The sequence below is a fragment of the Danio aesculapii genome, chromosome 15, assembly GCF_903798145.1.
Source record: "Danio aesculapii chromosome 15, fDanAes4.1, whole genome shotgun sequence".
Taxonomy (NCBI): Eukaryota; Metazoa; Chordata; class Actinopteri; order Cypriniformes; family Danionidae; genus Danio; species Danio aesculapii.
The window spans coordinates 40,628,553-40,648,554 of NC_079449.1; the positions used below are offsets into that span (position 1 = coordinate 40,628,553).

The window sequence follows — 20,002 nt, forward strand, 5'->3', positions numbered from 1 at the left end:
ATAATGACAATGTGAAAAAAAGATTTTTTGAAATTGATGCAAATTTATAAAAAAAAAAAAAAAAAAAAAAATGAAAAGTCACATGTACATAAGTATTCACAGCCTTTGCTCAGTACTTTGTTGATGCACCTTTGGCATTTGCTTGAGGCAATTATAGCATCAAGTCTTTGATGCCACAAGCTTGGCACACCTGTCTTTGGGAATTTTTGCCCTTTCTTCTTTGCAGTACCTCTCAAGCTCTATCAGGTTGGATGGGAAGCGACGGTGTACAGCCATTTTCAGATTTCTCCAGAGATGTCCTATAGGATTTATGTCTGGGCTCTGGCTGGGCCACTCAAGGCCATTCACCGAGTTGTTGTGAAGCCACTCCATTGGTATTTTGGCGGTGTGCTTCGGGTCATTGTCCGGCTGAAAGATCAACTGTCGCCCCAGTCTGAGGTCAAGAGCACTCTGAAGCAGGTTTTCATTCAGGATGTCTCTGTACATTGCTGCATTCATATTTCCCTCTATCCCGACTAGTCTTCCAGTTCCTGCTGCTGAAAAACTTTCCCACAGCTGCTACCACCATGCTTCACTGTAGGGACAAAAGAGTCCAACTCCAAAGAGTTCAATTTTAGTCTCATTAGACCAGAGAATTTAGTTTCTTATGGTCTAAGAGTCCTTCAGATGCCTTTTGGCAAATTTCAGGCGGGGAGTGGCTTCCCTCTGGCCACTCTACCATACAGGCCTGATTGGTGAATTGCTGCACAGATAGTTCTCCTCTCTCCACACAACAACACTGAAGCTCAGACAGAGTGACCATCGGGTTGTTGATCACCTCCCTGACTAAGGCCCTTCTCCCCCGATCACTAAGCTTAGATGGCCGGTCAGCTCTAGGAAGAGTCCTGGTGGTTTCAAACATCTTCCAATTACATATGATGGAGGTCACTGTGCTCATTGGAACTTTCAGAGCAGCAGAATTTCCCAGCCTTGTGCCTTAAGACGATCCTGTCTACAGACAATTCCTTTGTCGTCATGCTTGGTTTGTGCTTTGACATGTACTGTCAACCTTGGGACCTTATATAGAGAGGTGTATGCCTTTTCAAATCAAGTGAACTCCAATTGAGCTGTTAAAACTTCTCAAGAATGATCAGTGGAAACAGAATATACCTGAGCTCAATTTAGAGCTTCATGATGTGAATACTTATGTACATGTGAATTTTTTTTCAATGATTTTTAATTTTTTTTATATATATATAAATTTGCAAATATTTCAAAAATCTTTTTTCACATTGTAATTATGGGCTATTGTGTGTAGAGGCAAAATACTAGCAATACAAGGCAAGCAAAATGGAACAACAATAAAACAAAAGATGCAATAAAACAATAAAAATATGAACCATAAGATAGAATAAAAAGTAACAGAATGATCATCAAGTTAAAAGCAATGCTGAAAAGGTGAGTCTTAAAGTTTCTTAGGAGGGTTCCTTTATGTCCTGCCTGGTTCATCTGATAGAAATACAGCAGTAACTCAAATCTTGAAACAACAGATGAGCTTCACAGTAAATAGAAGAAGAGCACATTATTGTCAGCTACAAACAGCAATCTGAGGCTACAATTCCGTATAGATAACATAAAAGCATGGATCCATCCTGTCTTGTGTCAGTGATTCAGACCAGTGGAGTAATGATTTAAGGGACATTTTCGGGACACTTTGGACCTCTATTATTCCATTTGATCATTGTTTTTAACATCACAGAGCTTACCTGAGAATAGTTTCTGACTCAATCTCCTGATGACCACAGTGATCTACTCCTGTAATGGCTACTTTCAGCAGAATAAAACACCATGTGACAATGCTCAAATTATCTCAAACTGGTTTCATCAACATGACAGTGAGTTCACTAAACCAAAGAACAGATTTGGATCATGAACGTGCAATTTGTCCAACAAATCTGCAGCAACTGTGCGATGTTATCCAGTCCATGTCAAGCACATTGTTGAATCTACATTATATCCAGAACAGGCTTCTAAAGGGTTCAACTTGGTGCTCGCAAGATGTACCTAGGTGGCCAGTGAGTGCAAATTAAGCTGTAGTGCTTGAAGGGATAGTTCACTCAAAACTGAAAATTCATTTACTAATCATTTACTTACCCTTCACTTGTTCTAAATCGGTTTCTTTCTTCTGTTGAACTCAGATGTTTTGATGAAAGCTGGAAACCAAAAACCATTGACTTTAATACAGTGTATTTGTTTTTCTGACTATGGAAGTCTATGGTTACTGGTTTTTAGCTTTTTTCAGAATATCCTCTATTGTGTTTGACAGAAGAAAAAATCTCATGAACAAAGTTGGGTGTAGTTCGTTCTACAGTAATGCGTTACTGTATTCTAATTACATTTTGGGGGATGAATGACAACTGAAAATGTATTGAATTACATTGTAATTTGATTACAGTTACTAAAGTCAAAAGTAATTGCATTACTTATATTACAAATATAGTTTTTAGAAGAAAAAATGCTTAGTTTAAATAACGTTTTCTACTCCAATGTTCGATGATAAGCATTTGCTTTTAAATTGCTGGAGAACCCAAGCTGAAATGGTTGCTGATGAGAGTGGCTGCTTTTTCAAATGGAATTATGTATTAGACATTACTTTGATTTCATTGATCGTAAAAACAAAAATATTGTGGTGAAATGCAATGTCCAGTCTCTAAAGAACTTTCGACTGCTTTTTAAATCGACCAGCAACTTTTTCAAGCACTTGAATAGAAAGCTTTATGCTATATTACTTGTCGACAAGGAGGACATCGGCGCACAAAAACACGGTGGTCCAACTCAGTCTATACAGGCTAAATTAGATGTTTGTGCAGGATCGGGAGTGAAGGTATCTTATGAATGTGAAGATAGCTTATAGCTGCTTATGGGGCTGTTTACGTATTGCATATTTTGTGCGTGCAAGTTAGTTATTTCTACTGGAGGTGTGCGGCTTGTGCACACATATACGGAGCACAAATTGCACGTGCTTGCATTTTCTAGTCACGTGACAAGAACTGAGCGATCAGCTTCATGCTTTGTATGGAATATACACATTTAGGTAGACTAATTGGACAAACACAGAACACCCAAACAATGCAGTGCTTTTGCTTACTATGGATGTCAATGGTTACAGGTATCCAGTTTTCTTCATGTCTTCTTTTGTGTTAAAAAAAGACATACAGGTTTGTGAACAAGTGAATGATGAACGAATTTAAAGTTTTGGGCGAACTCTTCAAGTCTTTTGAATATGTCAAACTGCTGTGATCAACCTATTGTTGATAGTAAATTACTGAAAGAGCTGCAGTTTATTTTATATATTTATAGATTATATGTTTTAAAAGCAACTTTAAAGTAATTAGTAATCTGATTAATTTTTACATTAAGTAATTAGAAATGTAATCAGATTACAACCCTCCAGTAGTAGTTGGTAATTTGTAATCTATTACTTTTTTAAAGTAACTTATACCCAACATTGCTCATCCTGTAAATGTTTGGAACAACCTGAGAGTTTGAAAGTTACGAATGAAAAAAATAACTGGGTGAACTATCCCTTTAAGCCATTCTACCCAATTTTAATTTTGTTCCTGTTTTAAAAAGCTAATAAATAATATAGATTTTCCACACACACTAGGATGATTTTATCAGGGCAAACTGTTAAGTAGTCCTTGTTAAAATCCCCTGTTTTTTTTCCACACAATACCTCTTATATAATGTGTAATGTTAGTGGTTTATGGGTGTAAAAAGTCTGCAAAGTTTCAAGGATCAAAGTGAGTTATTGCTTTTGAAAAGACAGAGTTCTGAACTTCCTGAAATTAGTCCTCACTAACTCTGAAACAAACCCACAAAGATTTGTCACAAATTTGCTTAATACCCGTCAGTGCTGGCTCCCTATCAACATCTACGTTGACTTTAAAACACTATAGTTATAGCTGAGGCCTGGACAAGTTTGGTTAATGTTGTCAATATTTTGAGAAGCTCTTATATTAAAAAAAAAAAAAAAAAGTTGATTTTGTATGAACTTTAAAAGGGCGAGGAGTGACTTTAAACGCATTTAATAAAACTGAAAATATTGTTACTGTTTGTTGCTACAGTGCTAAGTGCTAAGGAATGAAGTACAATTTGAGGCTTCAGTTGATGATTCAGTAGAAATGTAATCATTCATTAAACTCGTGATTCAATAAGATTCAGGATTCCAATTTCACAATTCGATTTTAATGCCAGAGCAACTTTAATTTTCATGTTTTGCACCACATTGTCTAAATAGCAAATCTATTTGCACCACTTTATGTACTCATGGGTGTGCTGGTCTAAAAAGGAGGTGTGTTAAGACGCATTTATGGTGTGTTGCTATTTTGAGAAACTGAAATAGACCACGCCATTGACCAACTAAAAGCTGGTGTAAAGTCCAGCGCAGAGCGCGTTAGTTATGCGCTCTTTAAAGGGGGAGGTGCTATACTATGTCTCACCCTCTCTTCGCATTTCGGTTGAGCTTATGTCAAACATCAAATAAAAATGCTCATTTCAAAGCACTTAACGGGACCTTTAATATGTGCAATATATTGTCAAAATACTTCTGTGGCTCTTAAATTATTTTTATTAAATTAACATTTGTAAACTGGTGTTCACCCTGGTCAGTTTTGGGAAATTCATTACTCTGAGTTAAATCTGTATTCATCGAATCGAGAATCAAATCAAGAATTCCAGCTCTAGAATATAGCTGTAGTACCTGTATCGTATACTGTTCTCCAAAAACAAGAATGACCAGTTTAAAGTTATACATCAAGCAGTAAACAATTCACCTTGTGTGGCGTTTGTGCTTATATTGTTGATCTGTGTGGTTATATTTATTTATTTATTTTTATTTTTGTTTTTTTTAGGCCCTGGTGGGAGACAAAACGCTGGCCTTCTGGCTGATGGACAAAGAGATGTACACCAGCATGAGCGCTTTGATTCCCATGAACTCCATTATTGATCGGGGCATCCAGCTTCATAAGATGATCCGACTGCTTACCCACGGCCTGGGAGGAGAAGGATACCTCAACTTCATGGGTGAGTCCTTGCAAGATGCATTAATATTTAAAGGAAAAAAAGTGTGTGTGTGTGTGTGTGGGGGGGGTATGTGTTCACTGTTGGATTTAACGTGCAAGATCAGTGCTTTACATGTTGATGTTTTTTTTCTTCTTCGTTTAGTGTGTTGTTGCTGTTGTGTTTTGGGTTTTTGATTTGATATGGTTTTGCATTCGTCTTTGTGTGTAATTTGTTTAGTTTGTTTTGTGAGTTTTGTGTTTATGGTCTTTTTATTTGTTCATTTGTTTTTGTTTTAGCTTTGAGTTGTTTTTGTTTTGTTTCTTATGTCTTTATTTTTTATTTGGTTTGTCACGTTTGATTTTGTTAGCTGTGTTGTTTTTATTTAGTTGTTATTTGTTTTGATGTTTTTGGGTGTTGTGTGTTGTACTTTGCTTTGTGTTTTTGTGGGTCATGTTGTTGTTTTGTGTGTTTTTGTTGTTTGTATCTTGTACTTTGTGTTTTGTTATTTTTGTTTAATAATAATTTTGTTCACTTGTTTTTTTTTTTTATTTGTTTATTTGTTGTTGTTTTTCTGGTTTTTTTCATGTGTTCCATGGGAGGGAAACAGATCAAAGTTAAAGACAAAAGCATAGTGAAACGACTATCAAACCGACCCCTACGTTCTTATCATAATAATATATACAGTACATGTCAAACACTGTGAGGAGAGGTTTCGAAGCTCCAGAGTAAAGTGACGTTAAGCCAGCAGTTAGCTCTCTGCAACTCTCTCATGGTCGCCCACTGAAGCTAAGCTAAGACCCAATCAGTACCTGAATGGGAGAGCTAGGTTGCTGCTGGAAGTGGTGTTGGTGAGACCAGCAGGGGGCGCTGAACCTGAACCAATATACTGTGGGTCCTAACACCCCAGTATATTGATGGGGACTCTATCCTGCTCAGTGAGCACCATCTTTCAGATGAGACATTAAACCAAGGTCCTGACTCTCTGTGGTCGTTTAAAATCCCAGGATGTCCTTCAAAATCTATAGGGGTTTAACCCCACCATCCTGGCCAAATTCGTCCACTCGCCTGTGGCCATCATGGTGTCTTAGTAACCATCCCCATATCATAATTGGCTTCATCACTCTGTCTCCTCTCCACCAATCAGCTGGTGTGTGGTGTGTGGTCTGGCACAATATGGCTGCCATTGCATCATTCAGGTAGATGCTGTACACTTGTGGTGGATGAGGAGATTCCCCCCAAAAAATGTGCTTTGAGTGTCAAAATTACTCCTAAATCAAGCAAAATAATCCTGTTTTCACTTTGAAATGAAAGGATTTTACAGATTATTTCACTTGTTTTAAAGAAAAACTCACTTAATTTGGACGCATCATTTCTGAAAAGACGACATTTTTGGCTCGTCTAGAAAACGCTTCTTGATTTAAGAAATGTTTTTTGATATTTGCCCTAAAAACAAGACAAAATTGCCAAGTGGTAAAATCATTTTATTGCACTGTTCAACATATGTAGAAGAAAAACATGGCTCAGAAGGAAAGAAAGACGAATGGAAAATCAGAATGGACTTTTTTGACTTTTGTATATTAAAGGGATAGTTCACACAAAAATGACATTTCTGTCATCATTTGCTCTCCCTTGAACACAAAGCAAGGTGTTTAAAAAAACAGTAACCATTGACTTTCATAGTATTTGTTTTTCCTACTATGGCAGTCAATGGTTACAGGTTTTAGCATTCTTCTAAACATATTCTTCAGTTTTGAACAGAAGAAACTCGTACAGGTTTGGAAACACTTGAGGGAGAGTAAATGTTGGTGCGTTTGTGTGTTTTGTTTGTTTGTTTGGTGTGTCCAGAAGCTGATCTGGGATCAGTTTATCATATGGAGTCCATTCGTTGGTGAGTGCTTATACATGCATTCGCTGATTTAAAGGTTTCATCAAAAGGCCGATAATTAACGCACAGCTTTACTGAAAAGAAATTGAATGCAGAAATTTTATTTTATTAATTTCAACGTGCTTTCAAGAATAAAACTATGGGAGAAATATGAGAAAATACTTAATGATAGGATGATAAACAGGATAGAATGGTAAAATACGGGGGAATCCCAGCAAAACCTTAGTGTATGTATTGAACAGGAAGTATTTGTGGAACAACAGTGTTGCGAGGGAACACAAAACATCTTTGCAAGCGAATGCAAAAACTTAGATATACATAGGGGATTCTTATTAAGCAGTTTTTTTTTATTTTTCTCCCATCCATTTTTTTCCCCACCCAGTTTTTTCTCATTCCAACCAATTTTTCCCCACCATCATTCCCTTCCGGGTCTCCATAGTTTTGTGTGTGTTGTGTGTAGTTTGTATCTTGTAGTTTGTTTTTTGTTTAGTGCTTTTTTGGTGTGTGTGTGTGTGTGTGTGTGTGTGTGTGTGTGTGTGTGTCTTTCTGTCTGTCTTTGTTTTCTGTGTGTGTTATGTGCTTTGATGTATTTTGTTTGTTTGTTTGTGTAGTGTTTTGATTTAGTGTGTTTTTTTTTCTTTTTTTTTCTTTTCTTTTATTTTCTTTAGTCTGTTGAATGTCGTCCTTTTTTCCTGTGTGTTGGCTTTTCCTGTTTTGTTTTGCTGTGATTTATTTTATTTGAATTTTAAATTTAAGTATGTTTATTTTTATTCATTTATTTGTTCATTAGTTCATATGATCGATCAATGTTTTTTTCCTGCTGGTACATCTTATATATTAATTATTATCAGTTATATCTGAAGTATTTGTATAAATTGCGGTCATGTTATTGTTTTTGTTTAGCTCGTTTCATTTTTATTTTAGGAGTGCATGGTTTTGTTTTGTTTCATTGTATCTATTCTGTTTTAAAACCTGCATTATGTCGACACCATATTGTATACAAAGTAGATTGTGTTTTCAGCACTCATCAACCCATCAACATTGGCTGTTATCATGGCTGGATGCATCATCAGCTGTCTGTAATATTTATGAAGCACTCAATATTGCCGAAATTTGTTTGACCATCAGCTCTCTCAATAGTCAACCCTAGCAGTGTACTAGCCCCACCTGCTGACCAGGTGCTGATGCTGTATCACCATATAATACAGTAAACCAACTACTCATATCAGTTGACAGAAAGAGACTTTTTCCCCATGTTCAAATCATACAGAGACAGCTGAAATGCCACAGATTAGCTTGTGTTTGTGAGCATATGTCCAGACGGAGTACTGTTATTGTTTTCTGCTCTTCTTGTTTTGCCAATAGCGCTAACAGTAATGACAGCTACAGATGTGAACACTCTCTGCTCTTCACTCGCTGGGTTTGTGTAGAAAGCTTTCGTCTGCTCACTGAAATTACTCAGCTAATGCTGTTGTGGCCTGGCTGAACATATACTTTCAGCCTTTGTAAGCTAAAGGATGAGGAATGTGAAATGTGTGTGTGTGTGCGTGTGTGTGTGCGTGCGTGCGTGCGTGCGTGCGTGCGTGCGCGCGTGTGTGCGTGTGTGTGTGTGTGTTCGTGCGTGCGTGCGTGCGCACATGTGTGTGTTGGCTTCACACAGTAGTCAACATTTAAAGTGGATCAACAAAGTTATTTTAAAATTGCCCTAAAACAAGAATGGGTGTTGTTCAATACTTTTTAAAACTTAAGAAAGTTTTTAAATCACTTAATATGTTAACTTGTCGATATATTATGTTTATTTAAAAAATAATAATAGTAAATAATAAAATTAGAATATTTGATTTTATACGCTAAATGTGTATGCCATACTGAGAGTGCTGATATTTTATTTTTTAGAGATTTTTTTTTTTTTTAGGAATTGTGTTGGTTGGTTGATTGGTTGGTTGGTTCATCAGTCAGTTAGTTAGTTAATTAGTTAGTTAGTTAGTTTGTTTGTTTGTCAGTCAGGGGTGCGTTTCCCAAAAACATTGTTAGCCAACTAAGGTCGCAAGTTCCTTCGTTTCAGACATAGTTCTTTGATTTGCCGTTTCCCAAATCCATCGTTCCAACGAACATTCGCAAACTGTGTCACAAACTTGTGCACTTGCAACTACACCTCTGGAGCTGCAGTTAGAAACATAGTTACTGGCTGTGTTCTATTCCCACTTATCCCCCTATGCCCTATTCATTTAGAACGTTCAAACATTTAAACTTGGAATGATTAAAAATAAATAAGCATTAAAGTCATCTCTCTTAGGTGTAATTTGCTTTTAAAGTATTTTTACAGTTCAGTCTTGGCGATCTTCATGTTTACAATTGCGCTCCCTTCGCAGTGCACTTGAAAAAGTGTAAACATTGATGTCATTTTAAGCACAGCCTCATGACGAAAGCTATAGGTGACCTATTATTTAAAAGCAGAATTTATGTTACATCTACAAAGCTTGTGAAAACAAAAAACATAGCATACGTCAATGCTTTTAATTAAGCAATTAAGTAGGTTATTTATTAAGTATCTGTACTGAATATGACATGGGTCTGTAGGTTAGAATATTTCTGCAGTGGTTTGCATGTTACAAATTGTAAAAGTAGACTTTTCAAAAAAATAAATAAACAAGATCCTACTTAATAATAATAATAATAATAATAATAATCATCATCATCATCGTCATCATCATTATCATTAATATTATTATTAATAATATGAATAATATTATTATAAAAGTTTTTTTCATTTCCTAATAAATAATAAGTATTACATTTCATTTTTAAATAAATTCTCATTATTTATTTATTTATTTATTTATATGATTTATGTATGATATTAGAATACGTGTTAGCTTTTGTAAGTGATTTTATGTTTTAGAATAGAATATGAAATATTCTCAATAATATTTACAAAGGAAACATAGGCCCTATATGAGCCGTGTGCATATATTTCAATTAATTTAGAAAACGAGTGCATGTTTTACCAAAAAAAATATATTAAAAAAATATATAAAATACATTTTTTTTAAGTGTGTGTGTGTGTGTGTGTGTGTGTGTGTGTGTGTGTGTGTGTGTGTGTGTGTGTGTGTGTGTAAAACAATATAATTTGCACAAAGAAAAAATGGGGTTCTTCTCTAAAGAAGTAGTTACTCCACCCCGTTTAGAGCATTTATAGGCGTTTTACGTTATAACTAACGTGGTCAAATGATAAATCTGCGACAGAGAAACTATGCATATTACTGTGATAGTTCAGCTGCGAGTTATTTCGTTTGTTAGTTAGTTAGCTAGTTTGTTAGTTCATTAGTTCAATTATTGGTTCATGGTCAGTTAGTTTGTTTGTTAGTTTGTTCATTAGTTAGTTTGTAAGTTCGTTCGTTACTTTTTTAATTAATTAGTCAGTTCATTAGTTTGTTAGTTTGCTTGTTAGTTAGTTAGTTAGTTAGTTAGTTAGTTAGTTAGGTTGATTGGTTAATCAGTCAGTTAGTTAATTAGTTAGTCAGTTAGTTTGTTCGTCAGTCAGATAACTAGTTAATTAGTTAGTCAGGTAGTTTTTTGTTTGTTAGTTACTGTTAGTTAGTTTGTTAGTTCACTAATTCAATGATTGGTTCATAGTCAGTTTGTTTGTTAGTTTATTCATCAGTTAGTTTTTTGGTATTGTTAGTATGCTAGTTAATTAATTAGATAGTCAGTTAGTTCATTAGTTGGTTGGTTGGTTGACTGGTTAGTCTGTTTGTTTGTTAGTTAGTTTTTTTGTTAGTTAGTTCGTTAGTCACGTAGTCTGTTTGTTTGTTAGTTAGTTTGTTAGTTAGTCCATCAGTTAGTTAATTAGTTTTTTTTTTGTTTATTAGTTTGTTCATCAGTTAGGTTGTTAGTTTGTAGTTAATTAATTAGTTAGTCAGGGGTGTGTTTCCCAAACAACGACGTAACTCGCAGCTGAACTATCATGGTACGATGCATCGTTTGGGAAAAGAACGATGTAGTGACAAATGTTTCCCAAAACGTATAGTTTCTCTGTCGCAGATCCATCGCTTGAACCATGTTAGTTATAACATAAAATGCCCATAATGACGCTCTAAACAGGGCGGAGTAACTACTTCTTTAGAGTAAAACCCCATAATTTCTTTGTGCAGATTATATTGTTTTACACAAACTTGAATTTTAAATAAAATCTAAAAATAGATTTAGTAAAAACATGCACTCGCTTTCCATATTAACTGAAATATATGGCACATATAGAGCCTGTGTTTGCTTTACAAATATTATTGAGAATGACATCATATTCTAAAACATGAAATCACTTACAAAATCTAACGTATTCTAATATCATATATAAATTATATAAATAAATAATGAGGCGATTTATCAATAAATGAAATTTATTATTTTTATGTATTAGAAATAAAAATCATACTTTAATATTAATAATTATGATGATGATGATGATGATGATTATTATTTTATTATTATTATTATTATTATTATTATTATTATTATTATTATTAAAGTAGGATATTGTTTTTTTTTTTAAGTCTACTTTTACAATTTGACACTTGTAAACTACAGCAGAAAGTTCTAACCAGCAGGCCCATGTCATATACAGTACAGATACTTAATAAATAACCCACTATAAATTAAAAGAATTTTGTTTTCACAAGCTTTGGAGACGTAACATAAATTCCGCTTTTAAATAATTGGTCACCTACATAGCTTTCGCCATGAGGCTGTGTTCAAAATGACATCAATGTTTTCAAAGTGCACTGCGAAGGGAGCACAAGTGTAAACATGAAGATCGCTAAAACTGAACTGTAAAAATAGTTCGAAAGCAAAGTAAACCTAAGAGAGATGACTTTTATGCTTTTTTACTTTTCATAATTCCAACTTTGAATGTTAGAATGTTCTAAATGAATAGGGCATAGGTGGATAAGTGGGAATAGAACACAGCCAGGAACAATGTTTCAAACTACAGCTACAGAGGTATAGTTGCGAGTGCTCAAGTTTGCGACACAGTTTGCGAATGTTCGTTGGAGCGACGGATTTAGGAAATGGCAAATCAACAAACTATGTTTGTTAAGAGGGAACTTGCGACCTTAGTTTACTAACGATGGTTTTGGGAAACGCACAACAGGTTGTTTGTTAGTTTGTTTGTTACTTGGTCACTTAGTAAGTAAGTTAGTTTGTTAGTTGGTTAATTAGTCAGTTAGTTAGTCAGTTATTTAGTTTGTTTGTTAATTAGTTCGTTAGTCACTTAGTCAGTTAGTATATTAGTTCATTAGTTTAATTATTAGTTCATTAGTTAGTTTGTTTGTTGGTTTGTTTGTTAGTTTGTTCATCAGTTAGTTTGTTAGTTCCATCATTGGTTTATTTCATTAATTATTTTGTTTGTTAGTTAGTTAGTTAGTTAGTTAGTTAGTTAGTTAGTTAGTTAGTTAGTTAGTTAGTTAGTTAGTCACTTAGTCAGATAGTTAGCTTGTTAGTTGGTTAGTAAGTTAGTCTATCAGTTAGTTAGTTAATTAGTTAGTCAGTTAGTTTGTTCGTTTGGCAGTCAGTCAGTTAGTTTATTAGTTAGTCAGATTGTTAGTTTGTTTGTTAGTTAGTTCATTAGTTAGTGACTGAGTTTGTCACTTAGTTAGTCAGTTAGTTAGTTTGATAGTTTGTTCATTAGTTATTTAGACAGTCAGTTAGTTTGTTTATTAGTTTTTCATTTGTTCATTAGATCTTTAGTTGGTTTGTTTGTTAGTTTAATTGATAGTTTGTTAGTTAGTTAGTTAATCAGTTTGTTAATTTGTCCGTTAGTTCGTTTGTCAGTTAGTTTGTTAGTTCATCCATTAGTTTGTTAGTTAATTTGTTTGTTTGTTTGTTCATTAGTTTGTCACTTAGTCACTTAGTTAGTTTGTTAGTTATTTAGTCTGTCAGTTTGTTCATTTGTTCATTAGTTCTTTAGTTAGTTTGTTTGTTAGTTCAATTATTAGTTTGTTTGTTGTTTGTTAGTTCGGTTGTCAGTTAGTTTGATCATTAGTTTGTTAGATTGTTTGTTGGTTAGTTTGTTCATCAGTTAGTTTGTTAGTTCAGTTATTAGTTTTTTTAGTTAGTTAATTAGTCAGTTTGTTAATTAGTTTGTTTGCCTGTTAGTTTGTTTCTTAATTTGATCATTAGTTTGTTAGTTTATTTGTTAGATTGTAAGTTCGTTAATTCATTCCTTAGTTAGTTTGTTAGTCAGTTAGTTAATTAGTTAGTCAGTTGGTTAGTTTTACGACCTTACAGAAATGATTTAACTAAACAACTTATATATTGTGTTTTATTCAAAATAAAACTAATTCAGACAGTTTAGTTTAGGATTTAAAACGGTAAAAGCAAATGCTCCCAACAGAGGACAAAATAAATTGCTGAGTCCGAAGATCATTAAGATTTATCTAGACCTGAAATACTCTTTCTAATTAAACTTTAAACACAACAGAGATTAAGTACTAAGAATTACCCAGGTTTCTGACATGCTTATTCCTGAAATAAATGACAAAATAATTAAATGATAATTCAGCCTGTCAAACGAATCTTAAAACGGGAGTTTAAGGATTCTTGTCTCAGTAATTAATGATTGTTTTATTTATTTAATCAAATACAAGTTTAAAATTCAATACTTTTAGTTGTCTTTTCGTGATCTCTATAAAGTGAAGGGAACCAATAAGAAGCAAGAAGACAAAGGTAAATACAGAATGACATGTCATGTTAGTGGATCAATGGCTGTGAAGTCATTTAGCCAGTGCAAAGCAAGAACAAATTGTTTGAGCAAGCAAATCAATTTGAGCTCCCATCCAGCTGCAGAAGCCCATCTATTTACTCTCTAGTGGCAGAAGATGCTCGCAAACTAAAAGGCCTCAAAGAGATGACGGCCATGTTTGCAATGCAGAAAGAAGACGAGCGCTGTGAGGCAGAGGCATTATAACACACTGGCGAGGCGGCAATGAAACGGCTCAGTGGTTTCATCATTAAATCAGCAGGTGGAGAGTGAGATGAATGTACGCTTGACTTTCAGAGATGGAGAAAAACTTCTGGATCACCTTCAGACACACAGAGCGACAGCTGACTGTGTTCAAACTGTGCTTTTGATCAGACTGCTGGCAGAATTTGGTTAAATTTACATTAAGATAAAAAGCAAGCTGCGTATTTGTAAAGATATTGCTTGTGAAAAAAAAATGTAATGCGATGTGCTTTTAAATTTGATATTTATATTAATATGATTAGTCCTCCTGTGGCTAATAATACAAATGTTTCAAATGTTATTTAACTGAGAGATTTTTTTTTATGTTTTGGATGTTTTAAACAATGTTTTTAGTAACTAATATCTTACAACTAATCTCTTTTTGCATGGTATATCTTTTTCTTGAATCTGATTGGCTGATATTCTGCAATAACAGCATTCTTACAGCCTCTTTACCATTGTGTATTACTCTGCCCACATAGAGTGAAAGCAGATCAAAAGACCCACTACAGTTTGACAAATATTGCAGCTGTTGGACAACATAATGTACTTTTGAGGCTTTTTTAGTCTAAAAAATAGTTGTTTTGTTTGCATCTATGCAGTTTTTTTTATAAATTATAGGTGCCTATTTTAAATATTCATAATTTCAGAGGTTCAGTGTGTCAGCGTCTCTCAACCGGTCATACTGAGCAGAGCAATGGCAGTTGACATTTTGCCATAAAAATGGCAACAGAGACAGCATAATAAGTCTTTAGGGGAGAAAAACTCGTAAATTTCAAACTACAGCTGATCAAATCATTATAAAACAGGTAAGTGACATTCTAAGTTGATCTCTCTCTTTTGTATGTTGTAGTGCTGTACTTATACCATAGTAATCTACTAGTGTTTGCTTTGCTTTGACTTTTTCGAGGTTAATAAGTGTGATCTATGATTTTAACAGAGAAATAATGGGAAATCTCTGTAGACTGATGGCATTTCATGCCGTTCAGCTTTATAATCTTAAAATGTGAGCAAAATCACCTGTACTGTCATCACTTTAGACATTACGCTAAAGAATCATTCAAATACTAGCTCTAAAGTGATGTTTGTGAAGTAACAATGGTTTCTGCTGTTCTGACAGTCAGCTACTAATGTGAATGAATGGTGGAAGAAAGTAGTTCCTTGTACAAAAGGGCTTTTGAGAATCTCCGTGTTTGATTTTCTTTTTCATATACTTGATTATTCCATTAAATTGTTGTATATTCAATTCAATATCACTCTTGTAGCAGTACAATATGGCTGTACTCGACATATATGTATGTATAGATAGATAGATAGATAGATAGATAGATAGATAGATAGATAGATAGATAGATAGATAGATAGATAGATAGATAGATAGATAGATAGATAGATGGATAGATGGATAGATAGAAGTAAAAAAATAGATGATAATAATAATATTAGGAAACAATGATAATGAAAATTAAATGTGTAGTTAAGGAAAGCACAGTTCAACAATACTTAGCACTTAGAACCTATATTTTATAATAATTAACCTTTAACAGAGCAGGACCTTTTTCATAGTATTTTCTATAGTTTTTTTTTTTTTCTGATATTTGTTTAGAATATTTTGTTACACTTTATGTTAGGGTGTCTTTGTTACAATCCAAATATTAAATAAACTACTAAGTAATATTAATTTATACACATACTTACTAGATTTAGGTACTAGGTTTGTATGGTTATTTGCATGAAATTACTATAATTATTAAGTGAAACGTGTAACAAAGACAAAGACTTCAAATAAAGTGTTACAGAATACTTAAATACATGGCATTTAAATTTAATATAAATTACATGAAACACTATTTTAGTTTGTTAAATGTAGATTAGTACCATAAATTGTCCTCATTACATTTGGCAGGACATTGTATGCTTATTTCACAGACTAGTAGTAAAACATCATGTAACACCCCCACCACTTAAAATCAACATCATTGATTGTGCATACCTCAATGAATGTTTTATGAGATGTGATGCTCTCTTCAAGTGCAAGAGTTCTGCAGTTCATCCCAGACGAGCCCCCAGTTTATTCAATCTGCCAGAGTAAGATGCGATAAGGAGAAATTAACAATGTTAAAGACTTACATTAAACTATCAACCTAGGGAAAAGCATTAAATGAAGGATCTTTAGTTTCACAGCTGATATTAGTCTGGAACAATTCAAATGTTTTTGCAAAGGCAGACGAGGCATTACAAATAACAGCCAACTGAGCATCCTATAACAACAATGCAGAGCCACAATTGGTAATTCAGCTCGAAAAACTATGTAAACAAGTTTATAAATGATTAACAAAATACAACAAAATGCTTGACGAACACTCCCACTGAAACAAATCAGCACTTTCAGTACGTTTACTCAGACACCAATACTCTAATTATAATATGATTGAGACAATACTCTAATTGCAATTGAACTAAACAGAAATTGAATAAAGACGTGGAGTATATTCCTATTTTAGTGGCATTATTGAACTGCAGGACGGACATGTAAACATATTAATCAAGTTATTACAGTTTTATAGTACTTTTTGCTACATTTTGCGACAGGATGCACACATGACAGCTGTCAGGCATTTGATGCACCTTAAAAAGCTTTTGTTTTTGACCCTGCTATATAAATCTAAGTCTGCCATTTAATTAAAAGATTTCCCCTGTTCCCCTGTTTGTGGAACACAGGATAATAAATAAAAGACACAAACACACAGCATTCAAAGATAGAGGAAATGAGCGTAATTGACTGAAGCTTGTGGTAGTCATGAAGTCCAAAGCCATTTCCTAAACAAATGACTGCTGGCCTGTTTTGATATCTGTCACGATAAAGCCCAGAGTAACAGCATTTTCATTATAGTTTTATTTAACGTTAAGAGATGACTTGCTTTCAGCTCTAAAATGTGCGTTTTGTTTGTGTAAGATGGAAGAGGAGGATAAACAACTAAACTGATTGGTCTCTGAAAGCGGGGTTGTATGTGATTCAGCTATAGGTCATTGGGATTAATCCTGAATCACATTTTAAAAGGATCATCTCATCTAGCTCACTGTTTGCGTATGCTAATGGTTGCTCGCGTTTTCCAGACAACCTTGTTTCAAGGGCAGCTCTCGACTATTGCTAGTGCTTTAAATTGAAAGACCAGCAGGCCTGAAAGACTGTCGTCTGTTTTCATTGATGGTAGAAGATGTCTCGTCTTCATAATAGGTTGTCTGCTTCACTAAAGATATTCTTAGGATATGACTTTTTTTTTGTACTTTAATTCTATCATTTATAAACCTGAGTATAATGAGCTTGGTAATTAAATTCTGGCAAAAACATATTTTTATTGTCAGGCGAAACTGTTTTGTAGGACTGAACTTGTTGACCCAACCAGTATTATGTAATTAGTTCATCTCTAGTGCTAAATGTGGTCTTTCGTCTTTCTTCTTTTTTTAATTCGTTTTACTAGCAAGAGCCTCAAATTAACCTAATGAAATTAGCCATGGCTTTAAAACTAATAAAACAAGCAAACAATCATGATGTTTCTGTCCGTCAAGTGTCTTTCCATCATTTCGTCCTATCCATCCATCCATCCATCCATCCATCCATCCATCCATCCATCCATCCACCCACCCACTGTTTTGTCTTTCATTCCACTACTTGTTTATCTATTCTACTGTATGTCAAGTGTCTTTCCATTCATCCATCCATCCATCATTTTATCTGTCTGTCTGTCTGTCTGTCTGTCTGTCTGTCTGTCTGTCTGTCTGTCTGTCTGTCTGTCTATCTATCTATCTATCTATCTATCTATCTATCTATCTATCTGTCTATCCATTCATCCATCCATTGTTGTGTTCTTCATCCCAGCCAATGTTTTTCTTATTCATCTATTCGTCTAACTGTCCTGTGTCTTTCCCTCCGTCCATCCTTCTGTCCGACCTTCTATCCATCCATCCATCCATCCATCCATCCATCCATCCATCCTCGTTTGTTTTGGTGTTGCCTTGGCTGATTTACATTCTAAACCCAATGGATACATAGGTTCAAGACTCAAACAACCAGTAGGTGGCAACAACTCTTTAAAAACAGTGATTCATTAATACATTCATTCAAGTGATTTTTCTCAAACAGCTGATTCGTTCAGAAATGAAGTACATAATCATTCATTGACTCAGTTCGTTCAAGATTCATTTCACTCAGTACGAAACACTGCAGTGCCACTCAGAGATGGACAAAAATTCTGCTCTTGCTTTGTTTGGAATTATTGACAAAACAAAACATTAACAAAACAGTCAATATTTTTCATAAATGTAGCTCACTCAAAATAAGAATTTAAATTTGACTTAATGAAACACTTGCAAAGTTCTTGCAAAGTGCTTGACATGTCATTGTCAAAACATTATTTATACAATATTATTGTATTCGGTAAAATCCAACATCAATAACAGAGTGGTTCCAGCAATAATCACCTATAGACTAGCTCAGGATTACATTTTCTGTAGCTGAATTTAGCCTAGTTATGTGCACACACTTCTCCATCCATGTCTATTAAATCAGCTCTGAATTGAGCGTCTGTATACTGTAGCTTTGCACCATGGGGAGTTTTGATTTTATATTTTTATCCAACTTTTAATCAAACGCTGACTTTGAAGAGCTTCACCATGACGAAGCAAACACTAAGCTTTGACTACACCTTCTGCTTCACTTCTAACTGTATTACACACTCTTTTCGCCGGCATTGAATTTCTCAGTGTGTGTCAATTGGGAATCTCAGCTGCCAGCATGAGGCCTGTGCCACAATACAGCGTTCGGGCTCCGCCAGGCTCACAGCTTCAAGGTTTCAGACACTTTGAAAGGCCGATGTTCGCGTCTGACCACCTTGAAATGAGCTAATGGCGGTTTCATATTCCACCGGCGTGTCGGAGATTTGTTGTTCTTACTGTAAGGCTGCACATAAAAAAAGCTGCATGTCAAGTGCAGTTCGATTCAGGAAAGTCTGAAACGGGTAGATAACAGGAAATATGCGCGCCGTGAGTTTTATTTTAGCAATTTATTAAATCATTTGTGGCTTTTAAACAGCTATGGTAGGATGTGTTTATGTGTGGCTGAGTGGCTGGATTAACAATGCTGAAAATTCAGCTTTCCGTTATGGGAATAAATTATATTTTAAAATATATTTGAATAGAAGATATTTTATGAGTTAGTAATGTTGCAGTTTTTCCCCTGCATTTTTAATCAGATAAATAGATGCTTAGTGCAATTAAAAGGTTTAAATGTAAATATTTTGTTCATTAGATCTGAAATGGCAATTGTAAGATATATCACAATAACAACATGTATTAAAGTCTAAGTTGCTAGATTTAAGTCACAGATTTTAGAAGTGGTTACACTGTGATAAATGCTATTTGTATGGCAACATTAAAAGCTATTTCTAAACAAAATAAGAACAAAATTTTAAAAAATCATTTGGAAATAAATGAGACCTAGATTAAATGATTTTTATTTTTTATTTTTTTATTTGATAGTTTTGTTTTTTTATTTTTTATTTCATTTCATTTTACCATATAGTATGACTATATATTGTATGACTGATTTAGCCTAAAACCCCTAATTATTGTAATCCAAAAAGTACGATTTTACTGAACTATTGAATTAGATATTTTTAATAGTGTATTTTACACATATATATATGTAAATATAAGTAATCTATTTTAGTGCATTTGAACAAAACCAATTTATTGAACAAATATGTTTATTAAAATAATATGTTAGTCACCAAACATCTTTAGAAATAGAAAGTTGCACAATTTTAAAAAAGGCATGACTACAAACTAAAAAAAAATCATTTTTTTTTTTTTTTGCTCTTTTTTTAAATTTGTATTTAATATTTTTCCCCAAATTATACATTTGTGTGACTAATTTTTGGACTGTTATCATAATACAGTTAGATCCATAAATATTTGGACATCAACACAATTCAATTCAATTCAATTCACCTTTATTTGTATAGCGCTTATACAATGTAGATTGTGTCAGCTTCACATAAAAGGTCACAGTAAAT

The 20,002-nt window shown here is 34.0% G+C and overlaps 1 protein-coding gene across 1 annotated transcript in view; it reads left to right on the top strand.

The window, feature by feature from the left end:
• Nucleotides 1-20,002, top strand: part of gbe1b (glucan (1,4-alpha-), branching enzyme 1b) — a 239,455-nt gene that overhangs the window by 151,992 nt on the left and 67,461 nt on the right. Inside the window, exon 12 of the mRNA XM_056473198.1 lies at nt 4,893-5,064. Within this exon, the coding sequence (XP_056329173.1) occupies nt 4,893-5,064 (172 nt within the window). The remainder of the gene's footprint in view (nt 1-4,892; nt 5,065-20,002) is intronic.